The sequence below is a fragment of the Ursus arctos genome, unplaced genomic scaffold (assembly GCF_023065955.2).
Source record: "Ursus arctos isolate Adak ecotype North America unplaced genomic scaffold, UrsArc2.0 scaffold_14, whole genome shotgun sequence".
Classification (NCBI taxonomy): domain Eukaryota; kingdom Metazoa; phylum Chordata; class Mammalia; order Carnivora; family Ursidae; genus Ursus; species Ursus arctos.
In genome coordinates this window covers 15002934-15023302 of record NW_026622808.1, presented here as the reverse complement: position 1 = coordinate 15023302, position 20369 = coordinate 15002934, and the positions used below count along the sequence as shown (strand labels likewise).

At 56.9% G+C, this 20369-nt stretch overlaps 2 protein-coding genes across 2 annotated transcripts; one reads left to right on the top strand and one right to left on the bottom strand.

The window, feature by feature from the left end:
- The first annotated feature begins 1497 nt into the window (after positions 1 to 1497).
- On the top strand, positions 1498 to 8363 carry TMIGD2 (transmembrane and immunoglobulin domain containing 2). The gene is made up of 6 exons (XM_044377815.2): positions 1498 to 1543; positions 3493 to 3852; positions 7493 to 7528; positions 7627 to 7728; positions 8025 to 8217; positions 8276 to 8363. The coding sequence occupies exons 1-6, from the start codon at positions 1498 to 1500 to the stop codon at positions 8361 to 8363; spliced, it is 825 nt and encodes a 274-aa protein (XP_044233750.2).
- Positions 8364 to 9215: 852 nt separating this feature from the next.
- SHD (Src homology 2 domain containing transforming protein D) lies at positions 9216 to 15616 on the bottom strand. The gene is made up of 6 exons (XM_026480761.4): positions 14942 to 15616; positions 13590 to 13695; positions 13324 to 13512; positions 12230 to 12353; positions 10889 to 11008; positions 9216 to 9584 (listed from the first exon to the last, which is right to left on the bottom strand). The coding sequence occupies exons 1-6, from the start codon at positions 15236 to 15238 to the stop codon at positions 9398 to 9400; spliced, it is 1023 nt and encodes a 340-aa protein (XP_026336546.2). The 5' UTR covers positions 15239 to 15616; the 3' UTR covers positions 9216 to 9397.
- Positions 15617 to 20369: the final 4753 nt, after the last annotated feature.

Sequence of the window (20369 nt, the reverse complement as noted above, 5' to 3'; positions counted from 1 at the left end):
AGCTCGGAGCTGGGAAGCAGGTTGCCTGGGTTCGACCCCCGGCCCTGCTGTGTGACCTTGAGCCCATCCCTAGTCGTCCTGGTGCCTAAGTCTCCCCACTCTTGCACCCATGCCATTCTTGGCTGCTCCTCAAACTGGAATTCCATACCCCCGCCCCCCGCATGAGATCCGACCCCTAACAGCTCACGCTCCTTGCGTTTACTCCTAGCATTTACGTTTTGCCCGAGCGGATGTTCAGCCTCCAATGCCTTCTTTCTCTCCCCAAGGCGCAACTGAACTCCTGTACATCCCACAAAGCCCCAGGCTCTCACATCCCCTCCAGGAGCCACTCTGCCTGACCGGAAGCTAGAGGTCTCTGAGTGTCTGTGTCCAGCTTGGTCTTCCCATTCGGCCTGGGGCCAGATCTATCCAGGATCTCCAGCATTGCCTCTGGGCAGAGGGTGGGGGAAGGGTAGCCTTTGAGAAGAAAGTGGGAGGGAGGAGTTGGCCGGGGCAGGGGAGGCTGGGAAGCTGTGTGTGTCCGCTGGGGCGGTGTGGGCAGAGTGTCACGGCAGGCGGGGGCCGTCCTACCGAGCACACAGGCCCTCTTCTTTTTGGGTGAGAAAAGAGGTCATCACACCGTGGTTGGGGGTGACACATGGAGGCCTGAAGTCTGCCACCTCCTCCCCGCCCCAGGGTGACAGACGCAGGGCTGGAAGAAATTCCAGGGCCTACGAACCTCCTCAACTGGGTCCCCAAACTTCTCTGCAGGCTGTGGGGATGAGTGAACCGCCATACCTGTCGTAGGACCTGAAACCCTCCGCACAGATCTTCTCTGAACCTCAGAGGACGACACTTTGGAGGCCAAATAATTGAAGCTAGGATTCGGATCTTCAATCCAAGCTCAGGCCTCTCCCTGTTCCCACACCTGCATCACCTAATCTTCCGACATGTCCCCCCGCCCCAGCTCAGGTGTGCTTATTTTTATTTTTATTTTTAAAAAACCTTATTTATTTATTTATTTATTTATTTATTTAACACAGAAGGAGAGCGAGCACAAGCAGGGGGAGCAGCAGGCAGAGGGAGAGGCCGAAGCAGGATCCCTGCTGAGCAAGAAGCCCGGTGAGGGGGCTCCACCCTGGGAGAACGACCTGAGCTGAAGGCAGACAGACGCTTAACCAAATGAGCCTCCCAGGCGCCCTCGGGTGAGTTTAAATAGCATCTCCCAGAAAGATTTGCACTCACTGGGACGCATTATTCCATTCACATTCACATTCACATGCTGCCTTTCAGATTAAAAAACAAGAACAAAACCAAAAAATCTTTGGGGAAACCCAGGCACCAGAGGGGAGGAAGTGGAGCCCTAAGCGGCATTAGTTACTAGACCTGGGCTGTGTGGCCTGTGTGTGGGGGCGGAGATTGTGGCAGGAAGTCTGTCACTTAGGATGGGGGTTTGGGGGGGTGGGGTGGGGTGGGAGTGGGGCGCCAGCCAGGAGAGGGGGGCCTGGTGGGCCAGGAATGGAGTCTCTGGGCTCAGCGCTGGTCTTCCTGGTGCAGTTCTGGGGTGAGTATTGGGCCCCCCTCCCCTCCGCCCTCCCTCCTGTTGTCCATCACCCCAGCAGCCTACCCCTGGCTCCAAGACCCTGGAAACCAATCTCTCTGCTCTGCTAAATAGGGCCTGTTTCTCTCTGATACTCAGGGGTAAAGGGTTCTAGCAGGATCCTCAGAGTGGGTCCCTAGAGTAAAACTCGCACCGCGACCTACACACCAGGCTTGTGTGAGCTGGCCCTGCAGGCGTCTCTCATCTCCAGCCTCCACAGCATTCCCTTTCTCACTCTTGTCTGGCCTGCTGGCCTGCCTTCCTTCCTTCCTTCCTTCCTTCCTTCCTTCCAGCACACCAAACTCCATCCCACCTCCGGGCCCTTGCACCTGCTGTTCCCTCCGCCTGGATCTCCTCTCTCTAGCATCAGCTGCATCTCAAATGCCAGCAACTTGATCCAAATGCACCCCTTCTAGGGGGTCTGACAGGCACCGCAGATATCTCGGGACCCAAGGCAAACTCTCATTCTTCTACTCGAGCCCCGCTCCTCTGTCAGGGTCCTCCATATGGGCCCAAAGCCACCGCCACTCCCACAGTCCCGGAGGCTAAAACCTTGCAAATCTGCTCCCAACCCTCTTTTCCTCCCTCAATCTATTCAGCTGCTGATCGCTTTTTTCCAGGGTCCAGCCCCCATTACTATGGACCCTCACCCCCAGCCACCGCTGGCCCCCACCCCCACCCCACTGTCTGTTCTTACCACAGCAGTCAGGGTGATCTTCTTAAAACTTAAATTGGGGGGCGCATGGGTGGCTCGGTTGAGCGTCGACTCCATGTCAGCTGAGATCCTGATCTCATTGGTCGAGAGATCCTGATATTTGGGCTCCGCACTCAGTTGGGGGGGAGGGGGTTTGCATGAAATTCTCCTCCCCCTGCTCACATGCTCTCTCTCTCAAAATAAATAAATAAATAAATAAATAAATAAATAATTTAAATTGGACCATGTTTTCCCCTGCTCCCCTGGTTTCCCATCACACTTAAATTAAAAAGCAAACTGCTCCCCTTTCCCCACCCCCACCTCCCCACTTCCACCCTGTGGCCTGCAAAGCCTTGTATAAGCCGCCCTGTCCAATTCCACTTCCTCCCTCTCTCCCCCTCAGTCACTCTGCTCCAGCCACAGGGGCCCCCTTGCTCTTTCTCTAACATACCTGGCATGGTTGTGCCCCGGGGCCTTTGCATGGCCTGCTCCCTCTGCCTGGAGTGCTCTTCCTCCATTTTCCTTTCTTCCCATGACTGGCTACTTCTTACCATTCTGATCTCCATTCAAACACCACCTCCTGCAAGAAGCCTTCCCTGACCACCCTCCATAAGTAGCTTCTCTCTCACTCATCCTTATTCTCCAACAGGATTCTCACTTCACGACATCCTGTGTGTGTGTCTCTCTCTCTCTCTTCCCAGACTGTCAGCTCCAGGGCGGCAGGAATTTCTGTCTGTCTTCATCAGGTCTGTGTCTGTGTCTGCGGTGTCCCGAACAGGGCGTGGCACACACAAGGCGATACTTGTGTGCCGAGAGCTGGACTGGTCATAGAGTGCACCCTGAAATCTGACAAGTGCCAGAAGAAAATTAAACCCATTTCACAAATGAAGACTTTGAGTGGCGCCTATGGGTCAGATGGTTGGGCGTCTGCCTTCCGCTCAGGTCATGAACTCAGGGTCCTGGGATCGAACCCTGCGTCTGGCTCCCTGCTCATCGGGGAGCCTGCTTCTCCCTCCACCTCTACTGCTCCCTCTGCTTGTGCCCTCTCACGCCGTCGTATAAATAGATAAAATCTTTTTTAAAAAGAAGAAGGCTTTGATCTTTGCAAGATCACATAGCCTCAGCCCTGTGGGCTCACTAGGGGAGTAAGTCACACACACACACACACACACACACACACACACACAGAACAGCCTTACTCACTTCTTGTACCCCCTAGTCCTGCAAGGAGCCACAGGCCTGAGAGTGCAGCAGGAGCCCAAGGAGCTGCAGGTGACGCGGGGCAGCCAGGTGACCTTGGCCTGCCAGGTGATACAGTCCCAGGCGTGGGAGAGGCTCCGTGTTGAGTGGACCAAGGACGGCGTCTCCTTGTGTGAGCCACACATCACCAATGGCAGCCTCAGCCTGCGGGTCTGTGGGCCCCGGAGGCAGCTTTCCTGGAAGCCGCCCGGCAATCTCACCCTGCAGCTGGACCGCGTGAGCCTCAACGACAGCGGGCACTACGTGTGCGGCGTGGCCGTGGAGATTCCGAAGCTGGAGGTGGAGCGGGGCAATGGCACGCAGCTCCTGGTGAAGAAAGGTACGGGAGCAAGTGGAGGGGAGAAGTGGGCTCTTGGAACTGATAGGATCTTAAGACTCTAGAATCTCTAACTCCTAGGAACATAAACTCTGAATTCTTCCAATCGGATTCTTAGAAACAGAGATCCTGCAAACTCAAGAACATCAAAATCTAGAATTGCAGAACCAAAGACACGCTGGAACGTATCTTTCTAGACCAGGACTCAGCAAACAATGTCAAGGGCCACAGAGTAAATACTGTTTGCTTTGTGTTCTGTGTTGCAATGACTCCCCTCTGCCGGGAAAGCGTGAAAGCCTCCATAGACTGGACAGGAGTGAATGGGTGGGGCTAGCCTCCAATAAAACTTTATTTAAAAAAACAAGCAGTGGGCCTAATTGGATCCACAGGCTGTAGTTTGCTGAGCCTTCTAGAATATCACAATCACGAAGACTCTTGAATACGTGTAATTCTGGAGTTTTGATTAAACACCATCCCAGAATCTTTTTAAAAAGCATGTTATTAAAGTATCCATGACACACAGAAAAAAAGCACATTTTGTGAGTGGCCACCTTCGTGAATGGTGGAGGCTTTCGTCCATTTGGGCGGCAATACTGCAGACAGGGCGGTTTAAAGACAGCAGAAACTTATTTGTCATAGTTTGGGGGGCTGGAGGTCCAAGACCAGGACCAGCGTGGTTGTGCTCTGGTGAGGACCCTCACCCTGCCTCGTAGCTGGCGCTCTCACTGTGTCCTACGCGGAGGAAGAGGCAGGATGTGTGGGGGTGTCTTCTTTTTTTTTTTTTTAAGATTTTATTTATTTATTCGACAGAGATAGACAGCCAGCGAGAGAGGGAACACAAGCAGGGGAGTGGGAGAGGAAGAAGCAGGCTCCTAGCGGAGGAGCCTGATGTGGGGCTCGATCCCATAACGCTGGGATCACGCCCTGAGCCGAAGGCAGACGCTTAACGACTGAGCCACCGCCACCGAGGCGCCCCTGTGGGGTGTCTTTTATAAGCGCACGCATCCCATTCGGGAGGGCTCAGGACCCAATCACCTTCTGAGCTCCCACCTCCTCCTTCCAGCACCTCCGGGGGTTAGGACTCCACGGAGGAATGGCAGGGGGGACACATTCGGACCACAGCACTGGATATTCACAGCCTGAGCCCGCCCCTTGCACCACGACCCAGCTCAAGAAACAAGATTTCCTGCCTCCCAGAGCCCTTCCCCCAACGCGTGCGCAGCGCATTATCCTGACTTCTAGCTGCATAGATGTCTTTGGCCTGGCTTTGTGCGCTACTTAAGGGAAATCGCAGGGTGCGTGCTCTTCTGTGTCTGGCTTTCTTCATTCAACATCGACTCTCCCACTCAGCCCGAAAGCATGGCCATCTTGGTCATGCAAGAGCGGGACGTTCTTTCTCTTTGCTGTAGACCCACCACGATCCGTCAGTCCGATTTCCTGTGGGTGGGCATCCGGCAATCACGGATAAGGCCACTGTGAACAATTTACAACTTGTCTTTGGCCAACGTAGGCACACATTTCTGTTGTGCCTCAGACAATTCTAGAATCTCGAACCACAAAACAGGATCTTGCAGTTCTAGAATCCTAGAGACAGAATTCTAGGCTCTTAGAACGACAGCACTCTCAATGGGGAATCTTGCTCCTAAGGAGGCAAGAATTGGTTCTTGGGGAGCAATGAAAATTTTACTTTTTTAGGTATAAAGCATAGGTGTACATAAAGAGATTCACACTGTATCTGTGGTACTAAAATGTCACGGGGGAACAAAGTAGGATTTGAAAAGTCTCTTTGGGGGGGTGATAATGAAAAAAGGTTGAAAAACACTGACGTAAAGGGATAGATGATTCTAGAATCTTAGCATTGCAGTATCTTAAATGTTTTAAATAGGCTTTTAGAATTTTTCAGTCTCAAGAGTGTGTAAAGACAGATAATTCTAGAATTCTAGAATCCACATTGAAAGCCATTGACTGTCAAGGCTGGAAGGAATTTCCCAGATCAGCTAAGCCAGCTGCCTCCATTTAGAGAAGAGAAAGCTGAGGCCCAGAGGAGGCCAAGGCGTGTCCAGCCACACACACGAGCCAGGGATGCAGCTGACTTTCTTGAGAGCCCAGCTCATACACTCCCCCTCCTCTGCATGACTCCCCACTTTGGGCCAAACCCTGCGTAGGGCCTGGAGACTCCAGCTGACCCAGATGGGGCTCCCGCTCTCTGGGTGGTTCCTGAGGGCCTCGGGCACATGCCTGGACCCATGAGGCAGGATGGGGTGGCTCCCCAGCGCCTGGCCCAAAGAGATGCCCGTTCCTCTCCATTTGGCAGGACCCTCCCACCGTCCGCCTCTAGGGCTGTGCGCTGCGGCTGTCCTGCCTGCTCCCACCTTCTAGGGCTGAGAGGGCCAATTAGCAATTAGCAGAATCTGGGGAGCAGAGGCACCAGGCTGCGCGTTGTCCGCATCTGCAGGGACACGGACTGGCATGCATCCAGCTCCACACAGCTGGCTCTCCCCACCCCCACAACAGCTGCTTGGTAGCCCCCAGGGACCAATGCCAACTTTATTTTTTTTAAGATTTTATTTATTCATGAGACACACAGAGAGAGAGAGGCAGAGGGAGAGGCAGGCTCCCCGTGGAGTCGAGGGCTCGATCCCAGGACCCCGGTATCACGATCTGCGCCAAAGGCAGACGCTTAACCGGCTGAGCCACCCAGACGGCCCTCAACGCCAACTTTAAAACATACAAGACGAAGAGGTCAGGGGCACTGGCCTCATCTTAGTCACACCAGGAGCCTTTGGCTGGAGCGTGTATCAACTACACAGACCTGGAAACATGTCCCCACTCTGCTGTTCACTTGCTGTGTGACCTTGGGCCAGTAACTTGACCCCTCAGTGCCTGTTTCCTTCGCTATGGGTTAGGTGCCTTTGAAGTAATTATATCGAAAAAGTTTATTACAGGGTCTGGAACACGATAAGCCCTCAGTAAACCTAAGTGATTATTTATGTCTATTATGCTGATTATTCATCAAGACTCATGAGTTCAGGCCAGTATAAGCTTTTTCTTTCTTTCTTTCCTTTCTTTCTTTTGTTTTTTCCTGAAACAGAAAAGGAAAGGGAACTGAGGTGAGCAGCACCTATGTTCAAAGCAGGGCACTGTTGCTGCCTGGGTGCGTGACCCCAGGCAAGTGACTCAGGCTGAGACTCAGTTTCCTTGTACGTGAAATGGGCTTGACAGCAGAGTTGAGCTCAAAAAACAGGAGCCATAAAGATCATGGATCCCGTGACCAGGGTCGTGGAGCTCATGGTGGGAATGATGGCGCTCATGATGTCAGTGAGGGGGCTTATGGGGGTGACAAGGCTTGTGATGGGAATGGTGGAGCCTATTATGGGGTGACGGGGTTCATGGCAAGGATGATGGAGCTCATGATGAAAAAAATCCATTTGGCGATTATTTTGCACTAATCGAGCAAGGCAGAAATGGGCCGCCTCGTTTTTCAGAAGAGGAAACAGGTCCAGAGGGACACCTGCCCGGACTCACGCAGCATGGCAGGGGCGGAATCCTGACGTCCCCCGTGGGGTAGGGAGGCTCTGACCCTGAAGGGTGGAGGCTGGACTCGAAGGTGAGCACCTCCGAGACACAGGTTTCTTCTCTACAGATGGCCTGCCCACGAACCAGACCTCCACCGACTCAGGTGAGCCCCGGCCGCGAGTCCCGCCGCCAGCCCCGCCCCGCCCCCCGCCCCCCGCGCCCCGCTCCCCGTCAGACCGTCCCGCACTCCCCCTCCCCCAGGACTCCTGGTGGCGCCGCTGGTGGCAGGGGGCGTGGCCGTGGCCGCCATCGCGCTGAGCGCCTGTGTCTGGGGCCGCCGTCGCAGCCGGCGCGAGGACTCAGGTAACCGCGCAGGTGGCGGGGAGGGCGGCAGACGCGTTCCGCCGGCGCCCCTGCCCCCGCGTGTCGGAGGGAGGAACTGCACCCGCTTGACAGGGACGCAGTGCGCGCCGCATCTGTGCCTTCTGGAAGGAGGGCGGGTGGGGCTGCGCGGGGTGGGCGAGAGAAGGGGAATAAATGGAGAAGTCTGGCTCCAACGCTCATGTTTTGTAGACGCGGAGGTAGGCTGGAGAAAGCCAGGCTGTCTCATGTGATTTCCCTCTCTTAGTCTGTGTCATCCCTCCCTCCCACCCTTGCAGGGCATCCTCTTTATGGGAACGTCCTTTACCAGCCCCGGGGGGCCCCAAAGAAGACTAAGGCGTGGCGTGTGGAGGGGAAGGTGCTGGACAGCCCCAGGGCGAACCAGAAGAGTCAGAGCTTCTATTCGATCTCTTTTCCCCAGCCTCCCAGCCCCCAGCAGCGCCTGGCCCAGAAGCCTTGCCCCAGCCCCAGGTCGAGTCACCCCATATCTACTGTCGGCGACTCCCCTAACCCACGCCCCTCTGGGCAGCAGTGGCCAAGAGGGCTCCTTCAAGTGGGAAGAGGACTCGAAACCCCAGAAAAGACCCCCTCCCACCAATGGCCACGTGAAAATGTGACTGATTTACCAAAGAGACAGGGAGTTCAACAGCCCAGCCCAAGACCCCGGCCTCATTACTGTAATGCCGGATTCCTCCCTCACCCCTAAAGCAGTCAATAAAGGCTTATAAAGGAAAGCCGGATTTTGTGATTTTTGGGGTGTTAAAGATATCTGAGGGGTGGTCTGGGGGTTCCTGAGCCTCGTGATGGCTGGGGTGAGCCACTGTGGTGAGGGGACTCTGTGATGACTGGCCAGCTCCCTCCTCTTATCCTTGGAGAGTCATGTCCAATTAGCAGAGACGTGATGCCCCCGATCTCCACACAGTGCCTTGAGCTGGAAACCGCCCCCCCCCCCCGGGGTCGGGTTGGAGATGAAAGGTGACGGGGGACATTGGGGCTCCCTGGAGTTTATCAGCCCCCCGGGTCTCCTGTCCAACTGTCACCTTGAAGTGACACCAGCTGGGATCTGCTCCCCTCCCCCACTTCTGCTGTTACCATGGGGACAGATGTCCTTTCAGCAGCAGCATCAGGCCACGGCTGCCTGCCCGGGTGTGAGAGAGGGGCTGGGTGGGGGCAGGGCTGGCCTGAGAGCTCACCCCTCGGTTTCTCCATCTTTGTATCTGTCTGTATCAGCTGTGTCCAGGTTTTCCTCTGACCTCATATGCTCTCTCCCTGCCTACTCCTAGCTCTCTTACTTGTGATCCCTCCCCCCCGCCCACCCCTGTGAGCAATTCAGGCTTCACCCCTAGCTCATCTCCCAAGTGGAGCTGGGGATGCCCTTCCCCCAAGGTTCTAAGGGTCACTCACCCTTTCCTTTCCCTGGGGCTGGGATCCCTGCCTCCCAGAAAGGACACTTGAAACACACAATAACTTATTTATTTTCCAGGCCAGACGAGTGCTTGGAGACACAATTCTGGACCCTAGCACCCAAGAGAGGGCCAAGAAGGCAGACCCAGGGCCTGGAGGGGTGGCGAGTCTCTGGAAAGACCTCTAGCGTTTGCAGCCAGTGATTCCGGGCCTGCCTGGTGCAGGGCAGGGGCTGAAGGTGCTGAGGTCAGGGGGTCTGCATGACCACGGGGTACAGCAGGGCCAGATGCTCAGCGCCCTGCACAGGCAGCGGCCGGGAGCTGTAATGGAGGACCAGCTCCGGCACGCTGGCGAAGGGGCCGCTGTGCTGACCCAGCACGACCTGGTTCTGTCGGGTCCGTGCGAACTTCAGGTGCAGGAAGCTCTGGCTGCTCCTGGGGGACAGGCGTCACAGAGTGCCTTGATCACCCCAGACCGGCTCATGCGCTCCGACCCTAAAGCCCCCCACACACACTGTGGCCGCCAGGAGCTGGTGGCTGGCGTTCCCAAATACTTCTGCTAAACCACCACTTGGGTGCCAAGCTCTGGGCTTGTTCCCCAGTGGCAGGGATGCCTTGCCCCCCATCCGCTCTAAAGGCAGGCTGGACATCCTACCCGGTGGCTGCTGCTCCCCCGAAGACAGGCTGCACTTTTTCTCCAAACCTTCCGAGCCCTTCCGCTACCCTTCCTGGGCTCCCCACAACTTAACCCTCAGCCTGGGGTCCCTTTCCTCTCTTCCATCTCTGGTGAGTGGAATGACATGGAACCTGGGAATGATCTTATCATCATTAATATGAATGAAACACTTCCTGTTGCCAGGGCACTAGTCTCAACAATTCTGTGTGTGTGTGTGTGTGTGTGTGTGTGTGTGTGTGTTCATTTCATCATGGCAGTATTACCATGAAATAGGTGCTATTTGTATCTCAACCCAGAGAGGCTGAGGAATTTAGCTAAGGTAACACAGCTATAAAGTGATAGAGGCAGGATTTAAACTGATTCTCCAGGGGCGCCTGAGTGACTCAGTTGGTTGGGCAACTGTCTTTGGCTCAGGTCATGATTCTAGAGTAAGTCCCACGTAGGCCTCCCTGCTCAGCGGGGAGTCTGCTTCTCCCTCTGACCCTCCCCCCTCTTATGCTCTCTCTCTCTCAAATAAATACATAAAATCTTTAAAAATATATATATAAACTATTCTCCAAGCCCTCTTCAGTCTTGTCCTTTTAGGAATCTCACACTCAGATCCTTAGTCAAATTTGGGGGCTTGTATAATCAGACACACTTAGAATCCTAGGCAGAGAAGCGTGTAGAATCAGGATCTCAAACTCAAATGCCTACAGGGCCACTCGGAGATTCTGGCCCCGATAGACACAAGTAGATATACTTCAACTTTTGGACTGGAGGAGTTTAAAGGAACTATCTAGTTCCCCACCTCACCCACGTCCTGGATCACAACCACTCCACCTTCTTGTATACCTCCGGTGACAGGGTGCTCACTCTCGGTCGGAACCATGCCTGTGGCCTCCCTGGAAGCCCCACCCTCTGACCCCGGAAGGCCCGCTCACTGGTCCCAGAAATCCCCTCCAGGGTTCCAAAGCCTTGCTGGGCAGCCCTGGAAGCTCCGTGCACTGGCTGCGGGCGCCACCCTCTGCTCCCAGGAATTAGCCCTGTGAGCCTCGGTGCCTTCAGGGGGCTGGGGCCTCACCTGAGGGACAGGGAGCAGTCCTGGGGACTGGTCTCGCTGAGCCGCACGAGGTAGCTGCCCGCCTTGCAAAGAGACAGGAGGTTCTCGGCATCCGCCCGGCTCAGGGCGCCGTGGAACCACCTAGGGGTGGGGGCAGATGTCTCATAAAGGGCGATCCCCTGGCAAACACCCCCTGGGAGCTGGTGCAGGCGCCGCCCTGTCCAGGACTTGGGAGCTCAGGCAAACAAGTGAGAACAATTCCCCTGGGTTTCTCAAGGGGAGCCTGGTTTTCAGGCAGATACGGTTTTTCCTGCCAGGCAGCTGAGCCCGGGGCCACGTGGAGCTGCTCCGTCCAGTTCCATAGATACACCTGACCTTGATCTTTACAGACGCCCTAGGCTGGGTCCCCAGGGTCTTGTTTCCCCTTCCCTAAGCCCTCAAGTTGAATCACTTGCATCTGGTTTTCTGGAGATTTGCCACAACCGATACCCTCACCCCCCTGTACCGTCCTTTACTTAATATTTGTACTGAATGTGCTCAGAGAGAGGTCAGCAGGTGCGAGCAAGGTCACAGACAGAGGAGCGCCAAACAGACTTCGTGGGTTTTGTATTGAAAAAAAAAAACTGAACAGAGAAGAAGCGTCTCCCTCTGCACCTCAGTGTTCCTCAGTCGGTTCTGTATGGCCCACCTCAGGGGTTTGGGAATAACTGTGGGGAACACATCGCGGTGTCTTTTGGACTGGAGGGCTTTAAAGGAAATATCTCGTTCCCCACCTCGTCGGGCTGGGCTCAATGGGCTTTCAGGGAGTTCCTGGAGGAATTGCTAGGCTAGAGACACAGAGAAGGCCCAGACCCTCCCAGCCGGTGCACCGCACTCCAGCCCAAAGTTGGGACCCCCTCAAAATCCCGCTCCTCCTAGTTCCATCCCAAGATCCCCTGGGGGTGAGGATGATTTCCGTCTCTTTACTCTCGGGGTCATGAGCGTCACCCGAGTGAACGGAGGACATCCCCTTTTACTCTGTCTGAGCCGGGCACCGTCTTGGGGGTTTTGAGCATCTAGGTTCAGAGAGGTTAAGTGACTTGTCCAAAGCTACACAGCCAAGAGATACAGAGCAGAGATTTGAACCCAGAATCTGACACCAGATGAATGAGACACCACGTGACTCTGCTTTGTACCTAGCTAGGTGTCGGACACGCCGCAGGCGCTGGCACCCAGTGAAGATTAGTTGAAGAAAGGAATGAAGTGAATGAATGAGTCATACTTCCCCCAGCCCCCCAGTCCGAGGAGTGGGAGTCTGCAGCTGGTATGAGATGATGGGGAGGGAGTCAACCCGGCCCCTTCAACGTCAGCTTCCCCACTCACGGCTGTTTCTCCAGCGGCAGGGCCGGGTCCACGCGCTCTGCGGGCTGGGGGCTTCTGGATGGGGGTCTCCGGAGCTCTTTGGCTGAGCCTGGGGTCCTTTCCCACTCGGGACAGTCAAACTGCACTGGAGGGGGAGGGTTAGAGAGGAAAGGGTTAAGTCCAACCCACATGGGGGGCGGGACCCGGGCAAGCCAATGCACTCTCAGTAGGAAGGCGGTGCCAGTTTGGGCAACCTATCAGAATCCAAGATAGGAGGGGCTGGGTTTAAGGGCTGGGGCAGGATTGGTCCAGGAGCAACCAATCGGCCTTCAGAAGAAAGGGGTGTGGTCACTCCAAAATGTGGTGAGGGCGGGGCAGTTCCACGAGGGACAAAACCTCAGGAGCGAGGGATGCATTAGAGGGGTTGGTCGTTCTGTAGCTTCTGGCCAAGTCCTAGAGCTAGACCCCTCGCCCCCAAGGTACGGACAGGTAGAATGAGGCACTGAGCCCGTGTCCCTCCCAGTCATACAATTTCTGGGGGCAAGCTGGGTTCGCACAACTCTTCCTGGCCCAAGTTCTTTTATTTCCTAAAGCTGACCATATTGTTACCCTTTTACAGAAGCGGAAACTGAGGTCACAGCCTTGCCCATGCTTCCCCAACTCAGGACTTGACCCCAAGCCCACCTAATAATAATTACTAAGAATTGCTACCCTGTCCCCCAACAGCGCCCCTGTGAGCACTTTCTAGCACCCAGTTTACACGCCCCCTGTTCTGTAGCTGCTATAGGGAACCGAGACTAGAAGATAAGGCACCTGACCCAAGTAAGTGACACAAATCCAGGTCTACCCTGACGCCAGAGCCTATCCCTGCGCCACAGCGAGCATTACAGGTGCTCTAAAAGAGTTTCTGTCCTCAGAGAAGATACAGGTTCTCCTAGAAAGAGCAGTTCATAGTTATCAGCCATTCACATTTTAGTGAGAGTGAATTCTACCACAGTGGTAGGTGCTTGGGGTCTATTTTGTAAGTTGAATCAGAGGACATGACCAGAGCAGGAAATGGAAGGACGTGGACATTCAGGGCCTGTGGAGGGTCAAGACCCGGGTCGGAGGGGCACCTGCAAACGCCTTGGAGATGTGGTCTTTCTTCCACTCCCAGGGCTGGTCATACTCATCCTCTGGCCGCTCGTCTTCCCGAGGCAGGCGACTCCGGCGAGGTCCACTCCCAGAAGGGGCACCGTCTCCTGGCTCTTGGTCCTGCTCTTCATAGGGAGTGTCATACAGCTGCACCCCCTTGCGTGGCAGTTCTGGGGGGCGAAGAACACTGGTCAGCTCCCACACCCACCAGGGACCCCGCCCCCTTCCCCAAGCCACGCCCCCTCACCGCTCACGGCCCGCTGGGCGTCGTAGGGCTCCATGTAGCCGCTATCTGAGGGTGGCGGGTGAGGCTGGGCATCAAAGGGGTCTGAGTACTCTGTGTCGAGTTCCAACTAGAGAGAGAAGTAGCGAACTAAGGGAGTGGCGAGGGCTGGGGGGCAGGCCCGAGCCCAGCCGTAGACACCCCTCCCCGGGCGACGGTGCACCTTTCTGGGACGGCTAACCCTTCCCCTCCACGAAGCTCATTGTCTCGGGGCCGGGGGTCCTCTCTCCCCCCCACGAGGGTTTGCATACGGATGCCAGCTTCCCCATCTCTCTGCCTCCCTGACACACAGCGCCACCTCCCTCCTTCAGGAATTTTAATGTCAGGGCGCCTGGGTGGCTCAGTAGGTTAAGCACCTGCTTTCAGCTCGGGTCATGATCCCAGGGTCCTGGGACAGAGCCCTGTGTTGGGCTCCGTGCTCAGCGGGGAGCCTGCTTCTCCCTCTCCCTCTGCCTCTCCCCCGCACCCCGCTTGTGTGCACGCTATCTCAAATAAATAAATAAACAAACAAACAAATAAATAAATAAATAAAACCTTTAAACAAGAAAAAATAATTTTAATGTCTATCAGCTGCCCGTGCTGTTCTTAATATTTCACATGTGTTCCCTTGTAATCCCAACACCCAGCAAGTACATTATCCCCATTTTACAGATCAGGAAACCAAGGCACAGAGATGGTAAGTGACTTGCTAAGGGTCACACAGCTGATAAGTAACAGGCAGGGTTTCACCCAGATGGTCTGCTTCCTGGAGTCCCTGCCTCCTCTCTCCTTCCTTTGTGCTCTTAATCACTGCCTGACACAGCCTCCTGTGACCCTCCTCAAATCCTGTCTCCCCTGAGGGTTTGGGGTCCACTCCCTGATCCTCTAGGAAAAATACTGGAAAAAGCGTGGGCATTGGAGGCAGATCTGGGTCAAGTTCTAACGAACTAGGGCCATTGACCTTGGGCCAATTGTTTCTCTTCTGTGAGCCTTGGTTTCCACTTCTGTGAAATGGGAATAGTAACAGAGGAGGGGCATAGTGGTGGGGGTTCCAGGGCTCGCTAGGGGAGTGACCCACTCAGATCTGTCTGGGGAAACTGAGGGGAGGGACTCGAGGTGGGGAGCAAGGAGCAGGAGGACAGGGGCACAAAGCAGGGCCAGAGAGATAGTAGCCCTGGAAAAGGACATAAATCAGACTCCACTAAGCAGGTGGGGGATTGGGGAATGTCTGGCTGGTGCCCCGGCATAAATCAATGTCCCCCAAATCCAGGGAACCCAGCCTGACCCTCTCCGCCCAGTCTCCTGGGCCACCCAACGTCTGGGACTTAGCCACACACCTCTTCCCCGGGGCTGCCCAGCAAGACCTTGGCTCTGGCCATGTCCGCCGCCTCCACCTTGATGAGCCGGTGCTTGGGAGAGTCGTACTTGGTGTCTCCAAGGCCCTTGGAGTCCCCAGGGCCGGCGGGGTCCGGCTCCGGGCGGCTGTCTGAGTCCTCATAGGGGTCCTCGAAGTCCAGATTCTTCTGCTCGCGGTAGGCCCTCAGGATGTCGCTCTCCGTGTAGTCGGGGGTGGGCGGCTGCGGAGGGGGCCTCCGACCGCCAAAGCTCAGGTAGTCCCGCAGCCACTTGGCCATCTGTGCTTGTGTCGCGCCAAACCTGGCCACTGTCAGAGGGGGACCCACATGCCCCCTTCCCGGCCCCCTTTCTCCGCAGAGTCCCCAGGGAAAAGGGGGGGGGGGACAGGAGGAGGGGAAAGAGGAGAGGGAGGAGAAAAAAGGCCAGGTGTGTCCCTTGGCTGGGCTGAGAAGGCGGTGAAAAGAGGAGAAAAGGAGACAGAGGAGGGAGGAAGAGGAGGAAGGAGAGCAAAAGTCCACCTTAGCCCGGCTCCGCAAGGAGGGCGGGGGAAGGGGGCGCCCCGCAGGGCCCTGAACGCCGAGCGCCGGGTGGCCGGGCCAGGGCGAGGGACATCCGCGGAAGCGCGCGGAGTTTCCGCGGGAAGCGCGGTCCCCGCGTGCGGCTCGGCAGCCCTCCGCCTCCGGGAAGCTCCGGGATTCCCTTCTGCGGCCGGGAGTCGGGGAAAGCGCCGCCCACGGGCGCCTCCAGCCCCGGCTCAGCCCGGACGCCTGGGTTCTCAGCGCAGCGGGCGGGCTCCCCCGGGGCGCGGGCGCCGCGCGCAAAGTTGGGCCGCGGGGACGGTGACCTCCGCGCGCCGCATCCTTTGTTGCGCTCCTCTCCGCTCCGGGGGGAGCCCCGGTCCCGCAGCCCCCGGCCCGGCCGCCTCGATTCGGCCCCAGCCACCGGCACAAAGGGAAATAAAACCTCCTCCAATCCCCCTTCACGCTTTCGGAGAGACTTTCCCCGCCGCGGCCGGGAGGTGGGACTTTGGGGAGGGGGCGCGCAGGCGGACGCCCCAGCCCCTACCGGCCCCCGGCCGCGTCCCAGGCAGCGACGTCAAGGCTTCCCCGCCTCCCCCTCCGCGGCTTCCCCCGCCCCCCTCCGCTACCCCTGCGCCCCCCTCGGAGGTGACTGAGACCTTCAGCTGTTCTGGGAAGGGAGAGGAGCCGCTGCCCGCCGAGGGAGGGGGGGTGCGGGGCGGGAGTCGCGGGGCCGAGGCCGCGGCAGCTGGACACTGACCCGGAGGACCGCGGCTGGCAGGAGCGAGCGAGGAGCGCGGGAGGTGGGAACCGACAGGGCTGACCTTGCTCAGGAGAGGGAGAGGTGCAGAGGCGGGGAGCAGGGGGGAGAGGGAGGCGAGGTGGAAATTGGTCGGGAAATGGGGGTCTGGATGTGACCGCGAGAGGGGGTGAAACTGACCAGCAGAGGGGGTGAGAGCGACCACTGTCGAGGGTTGAAATTGAACCAGTATCTGGCGGCGCAACTGATCAGCAGAGTGTTCCAGAGGTCACTGGCTAAAACTGATATTGATGCAGCTGAAGGAAGCGGGGAGGCGATGGGAGGGAGGGGGGTCTGGCCTCCTCTCCCCAAGAGGACTCTTCTCTGCAACCCCCCCCCCCCAGGGGACTAATTGCAGCATGGGGGAAGGGGCTGGGGCAGCTGGCCTTGGGAACAGAGATGGTATCTGTGCCTGGCGTGTCCTCAGCATCTGTCCCTTTGTGGCTTCTGGGGGTGGAGGCGGGGTGGGGGGGGACAGAAGCGCGAGGGGTCTCGCCTGGCCTGGCTGCCTGTTGGCAGGTGCAGCTGCCTGGGGTCGAGGACACTAAGAGGTTTGGGGCAAGGGAAGCAAAGACGTGTGCTGGCCAATTCCAGGGCAAACTCGGTTTTCTTTCATTCCAAGGGGGCTTGCTCAGCTCCCCCTAATACTGAAGTAAGAGAGGGGTGATTGGGAAGAATGGGACTGCAGATTCCCTTCTCCTGGTGCCCCCCTCCATGGCCCCCAGGGTGGGCTGGTGCCTGTTGCTTGGAGGGGAGGGAAGACCAGACAGAAGTCAGAGCTGACACTGTTGGGAAAATGCCCCAGTGGGTCGGGGCCGTGGCTATGCTGTCTGTGCCTTGATTTCCTGGTTTCTAACAGGGGTTCTAACAGGAAATTCCCAGAGAGCTCAAGGAAGGATTGCCAGAGGGAGTTATTTTTTCCCATGGGGAAACTGAGGCATGGAGAGGAGGAGGACTTGCTCAGAGCCACCATGCAGCTCATTTCTGCCTGCACGTCCTGCTGTGGCCTGGCTGGGGTGGCACTCGAGACCCACTAGTGTGTCTTCATGGGATCAGCATTTCTCCGCCCCTGCCCCACTGGTAGCCCCATGTTCCAGGTGACGACACGAGGTCCAGAGCTGAGCAGGCAAAGCCCCTCTCGGCAGCAGGGCTTCCACACTCCTCTTCCCGGCTTTGGTGTGTTGCCCACATGAACCTGTTGAACTCGGTCCTCCCCCTGCAGCACCTCCTCGCACCTCTCCACCCCTCCCTCTCAGATCAGCGACAAGGCAGCGTCCCTGGGGACTGCCGGGGAGCACGGCGGGTAATTGTCCTGTTTTCTGTCAGCCGCAAGGCAATTCCTGGCTCGGGGATGAGCTGTTGACAGATCTCATCAAATCCGAACCCTCTCCCTGTTGGATAAATACGAGCCGTCTGAGGTATAAATATTTGAAAGGGGCCTTCTAATTACAGCGTGTGTCAGGAATAGCAATTAGAGGCCCCGGAGGCAGAATCAAACGGCGTTTGACTTTCCTGCGCTTTTGAGCTGACTGCTCCCGGGGCTCCACCCCCCCCAAGGAGAGGAGCTGGCAAGGGGTTCCGGGAGGAGCGAGGAGCGGGAGACGGTGGCTGAGGAGAGTCAGGCTGGGGGGCTGGTAACCTTGCGGTGTGCCCTTGAAAGAGCCACAGGAACTCTTGGGTTTTGGCGCAATGATGCACAGCGGTGTGGGGCCCTGCGTGGACAAAGGCGGGCAGGTGGGGTGGTCCAGGGGCCCTGGGCTGAGCGTCCTCCCTCTTCCCAGCCCTCGTGGACTGAGAAGAAGTGTATCAGGGGCCTCTCCTGGGTGCGGCTCAGGGTCTGGAATCCCAGCCCTCTCGACCTGGGGTGGTGACTGGGCTGTTTTCCATCTCTCAGATGGGGGAACAGCTAACCTCTGCTGAGCTTTTGGGTGCTGTTTGGAGCCTCTTTCTTTCTTTCTTTCTTTCTTTCTTTCTTTCTTTCTTTCTTTCTTTCTCTCTCTCTTTCTCTCTCTCTTTCTCTCTCTCTTTCTTCTTTCTTTCTTTCTTTCTTTCTTTCTTTCTTTCTTTCTTTCTTTCTTTCTTTCTTGATACAATTCATGCAACCATCGCCACTCATTTCAGAACATTTTCATCACTCCAACAAGAAACCCCGCCCCCATCAGCACTCTCTATTCTGTCCACTTCTCTCGCCCCTGGCACCTCTAATCCGCTTTCTGTCTCTGTGGATAGGCTTGTTCTGGACCTTTCACATAAATGGAATCACACACGATGTGGCTTTTTGTGGCCGGTTCTCTCCCTGAGCATCAGGCTTCCGAGGTCCACCCACGTGCATGTGAGTGCCTCATTCCTCGTGTGGCCCAATCATATTCTATCGCAGGGCACACAGTACGTACACAATATATGCTTTACGTGGGTGGGACCTTAAGAAGGAGCCAGGTGGGGTCCCTGCGTGGGGGCGGTGCCTACCTTCTCTGCCCCCTCACCCTTGTCTCATGGAGTCTGAAGGGGGGATGGGAGCACCAGGACAGCTCATGGTGGGGCCTAAATACTCCTAATCTGATGGCGGAGATGTAGCCCTGCGCTAGGAGCTCCTACTCTGATAGGAGAGACAGTCTCTGCCCTGAGAAGCTCCTAGACACACCCTTGCCTTTTAAAACTCACAGTCTGATGGGACAGGCATGGTCTTGACCTCAGAAGCCTCAGTCTGATGGAGGAGAGAGTATATGCCTTAATAGGCTCCTAGTCTGATAGGGGAGACATGCTTCTACCCTCTGAAGCATTCAGTCTGCATTAGGAGGCATGGCTCTGATTTCAGGGCTTTCCAGTCTGATGCGAGACATGGCCCTGCTTCTAGGTGCCCCTAGTCTAATGGAGGAGACATAGCTCTGTCGTCATGAATGCCCAATCCGACGGGAGAGGCACGGCCCTGGAGGCTCTGTCTGCAGGAGTTGCGGTGGAGTGTGGTCATTAAAGGTGTGGCCTCGGAGCCTTGCGGTGGCAAGCCCAGGTCCTGTCCCTCACTCACTCCGAATCCCTGGCCCAGGAGCTTCCTGCCTCTGTAAAATCAGGCAGTACCAGGGCATGTGCCTGAGGGAGTGAGCAGTGAGCTTTGGTGTAGAGGGAGCTTGGTGCAAAGCCTGGCACGCAGTTAGAGCTTGGGAAGGGGGCAGCGGCCCCTGTCTCTGTGAAGGCCAGGCTCAGGCTGAGGGGCTCTAGCAGGAGGGCAGGCCACCCCCACCAAGTCCCTCTGCTGTGCGGCGGCCCCCAGGGGGACTGATGCAGGAGATTCCGAATGAGGCCTAACAGCTCCCTGGGATGACAGACATGGAGTGCAGCACAGGGAAGGGGGGGACCATCAGCAGTGATGGGGGAAGGGCAGGCTCCAGAGAGCCGGAGGGGGTCCAGGGGACGAGGGGAGAGCAGGCGGTGGAGGCCCTGGTGGATCTGCATTCACATGCATGCACACGAGACCCTGACGTGTCGCTATCCCTCTGCTTGTTCGCTCACCCCCGGGAACCCCCACCGGGAACTGGGCCAAGAGCAGAAGGGCTCCCAGATCACAGGGTGGGAGAATGAAGCATAAAAGCCTGCTGGGGGATAAGACTAAGACAGTTCCAGTGAGTTCCACTTAGTTCCCACTAAGTGCCTGGATGGTCTCAGGTGCTGGGGCTACACTCATCAACACAGCCACCCTTGCAAAGCTCCTGTTGATGTGGCGGGGGGGGGGGGGGCGTCTGGCAGGCAGCCCCTCGGCTGACTGTCAATGACCCTGACCTGTTGGTGGCCTTGAATGTGGCCTGACCTGTGGCTTGCTTCCAACCAGGGGGACATGACAAAGGTGACAGGATGCCACTTCTCGCAGACTCCTGTCCTGCTGGCTTTACGAAGCCAGCTGTCAGAGGGCCGTGTAGGCAAGCAACTGAGGGTGGCCTCTGGCTAAGAGCCCGTGAGGAGCTGCCAACAGCCACGAGCGAGCGTGGATGCAGATCCGGCCCCAGATGGGCTTTCAGATGAGACCACAGCCCTGGCCCAAGTCTCAAGGACAGCTGCGAAACCCTGAGGCAGAGAAGCCGGCAAAGCCGCACCCAGACT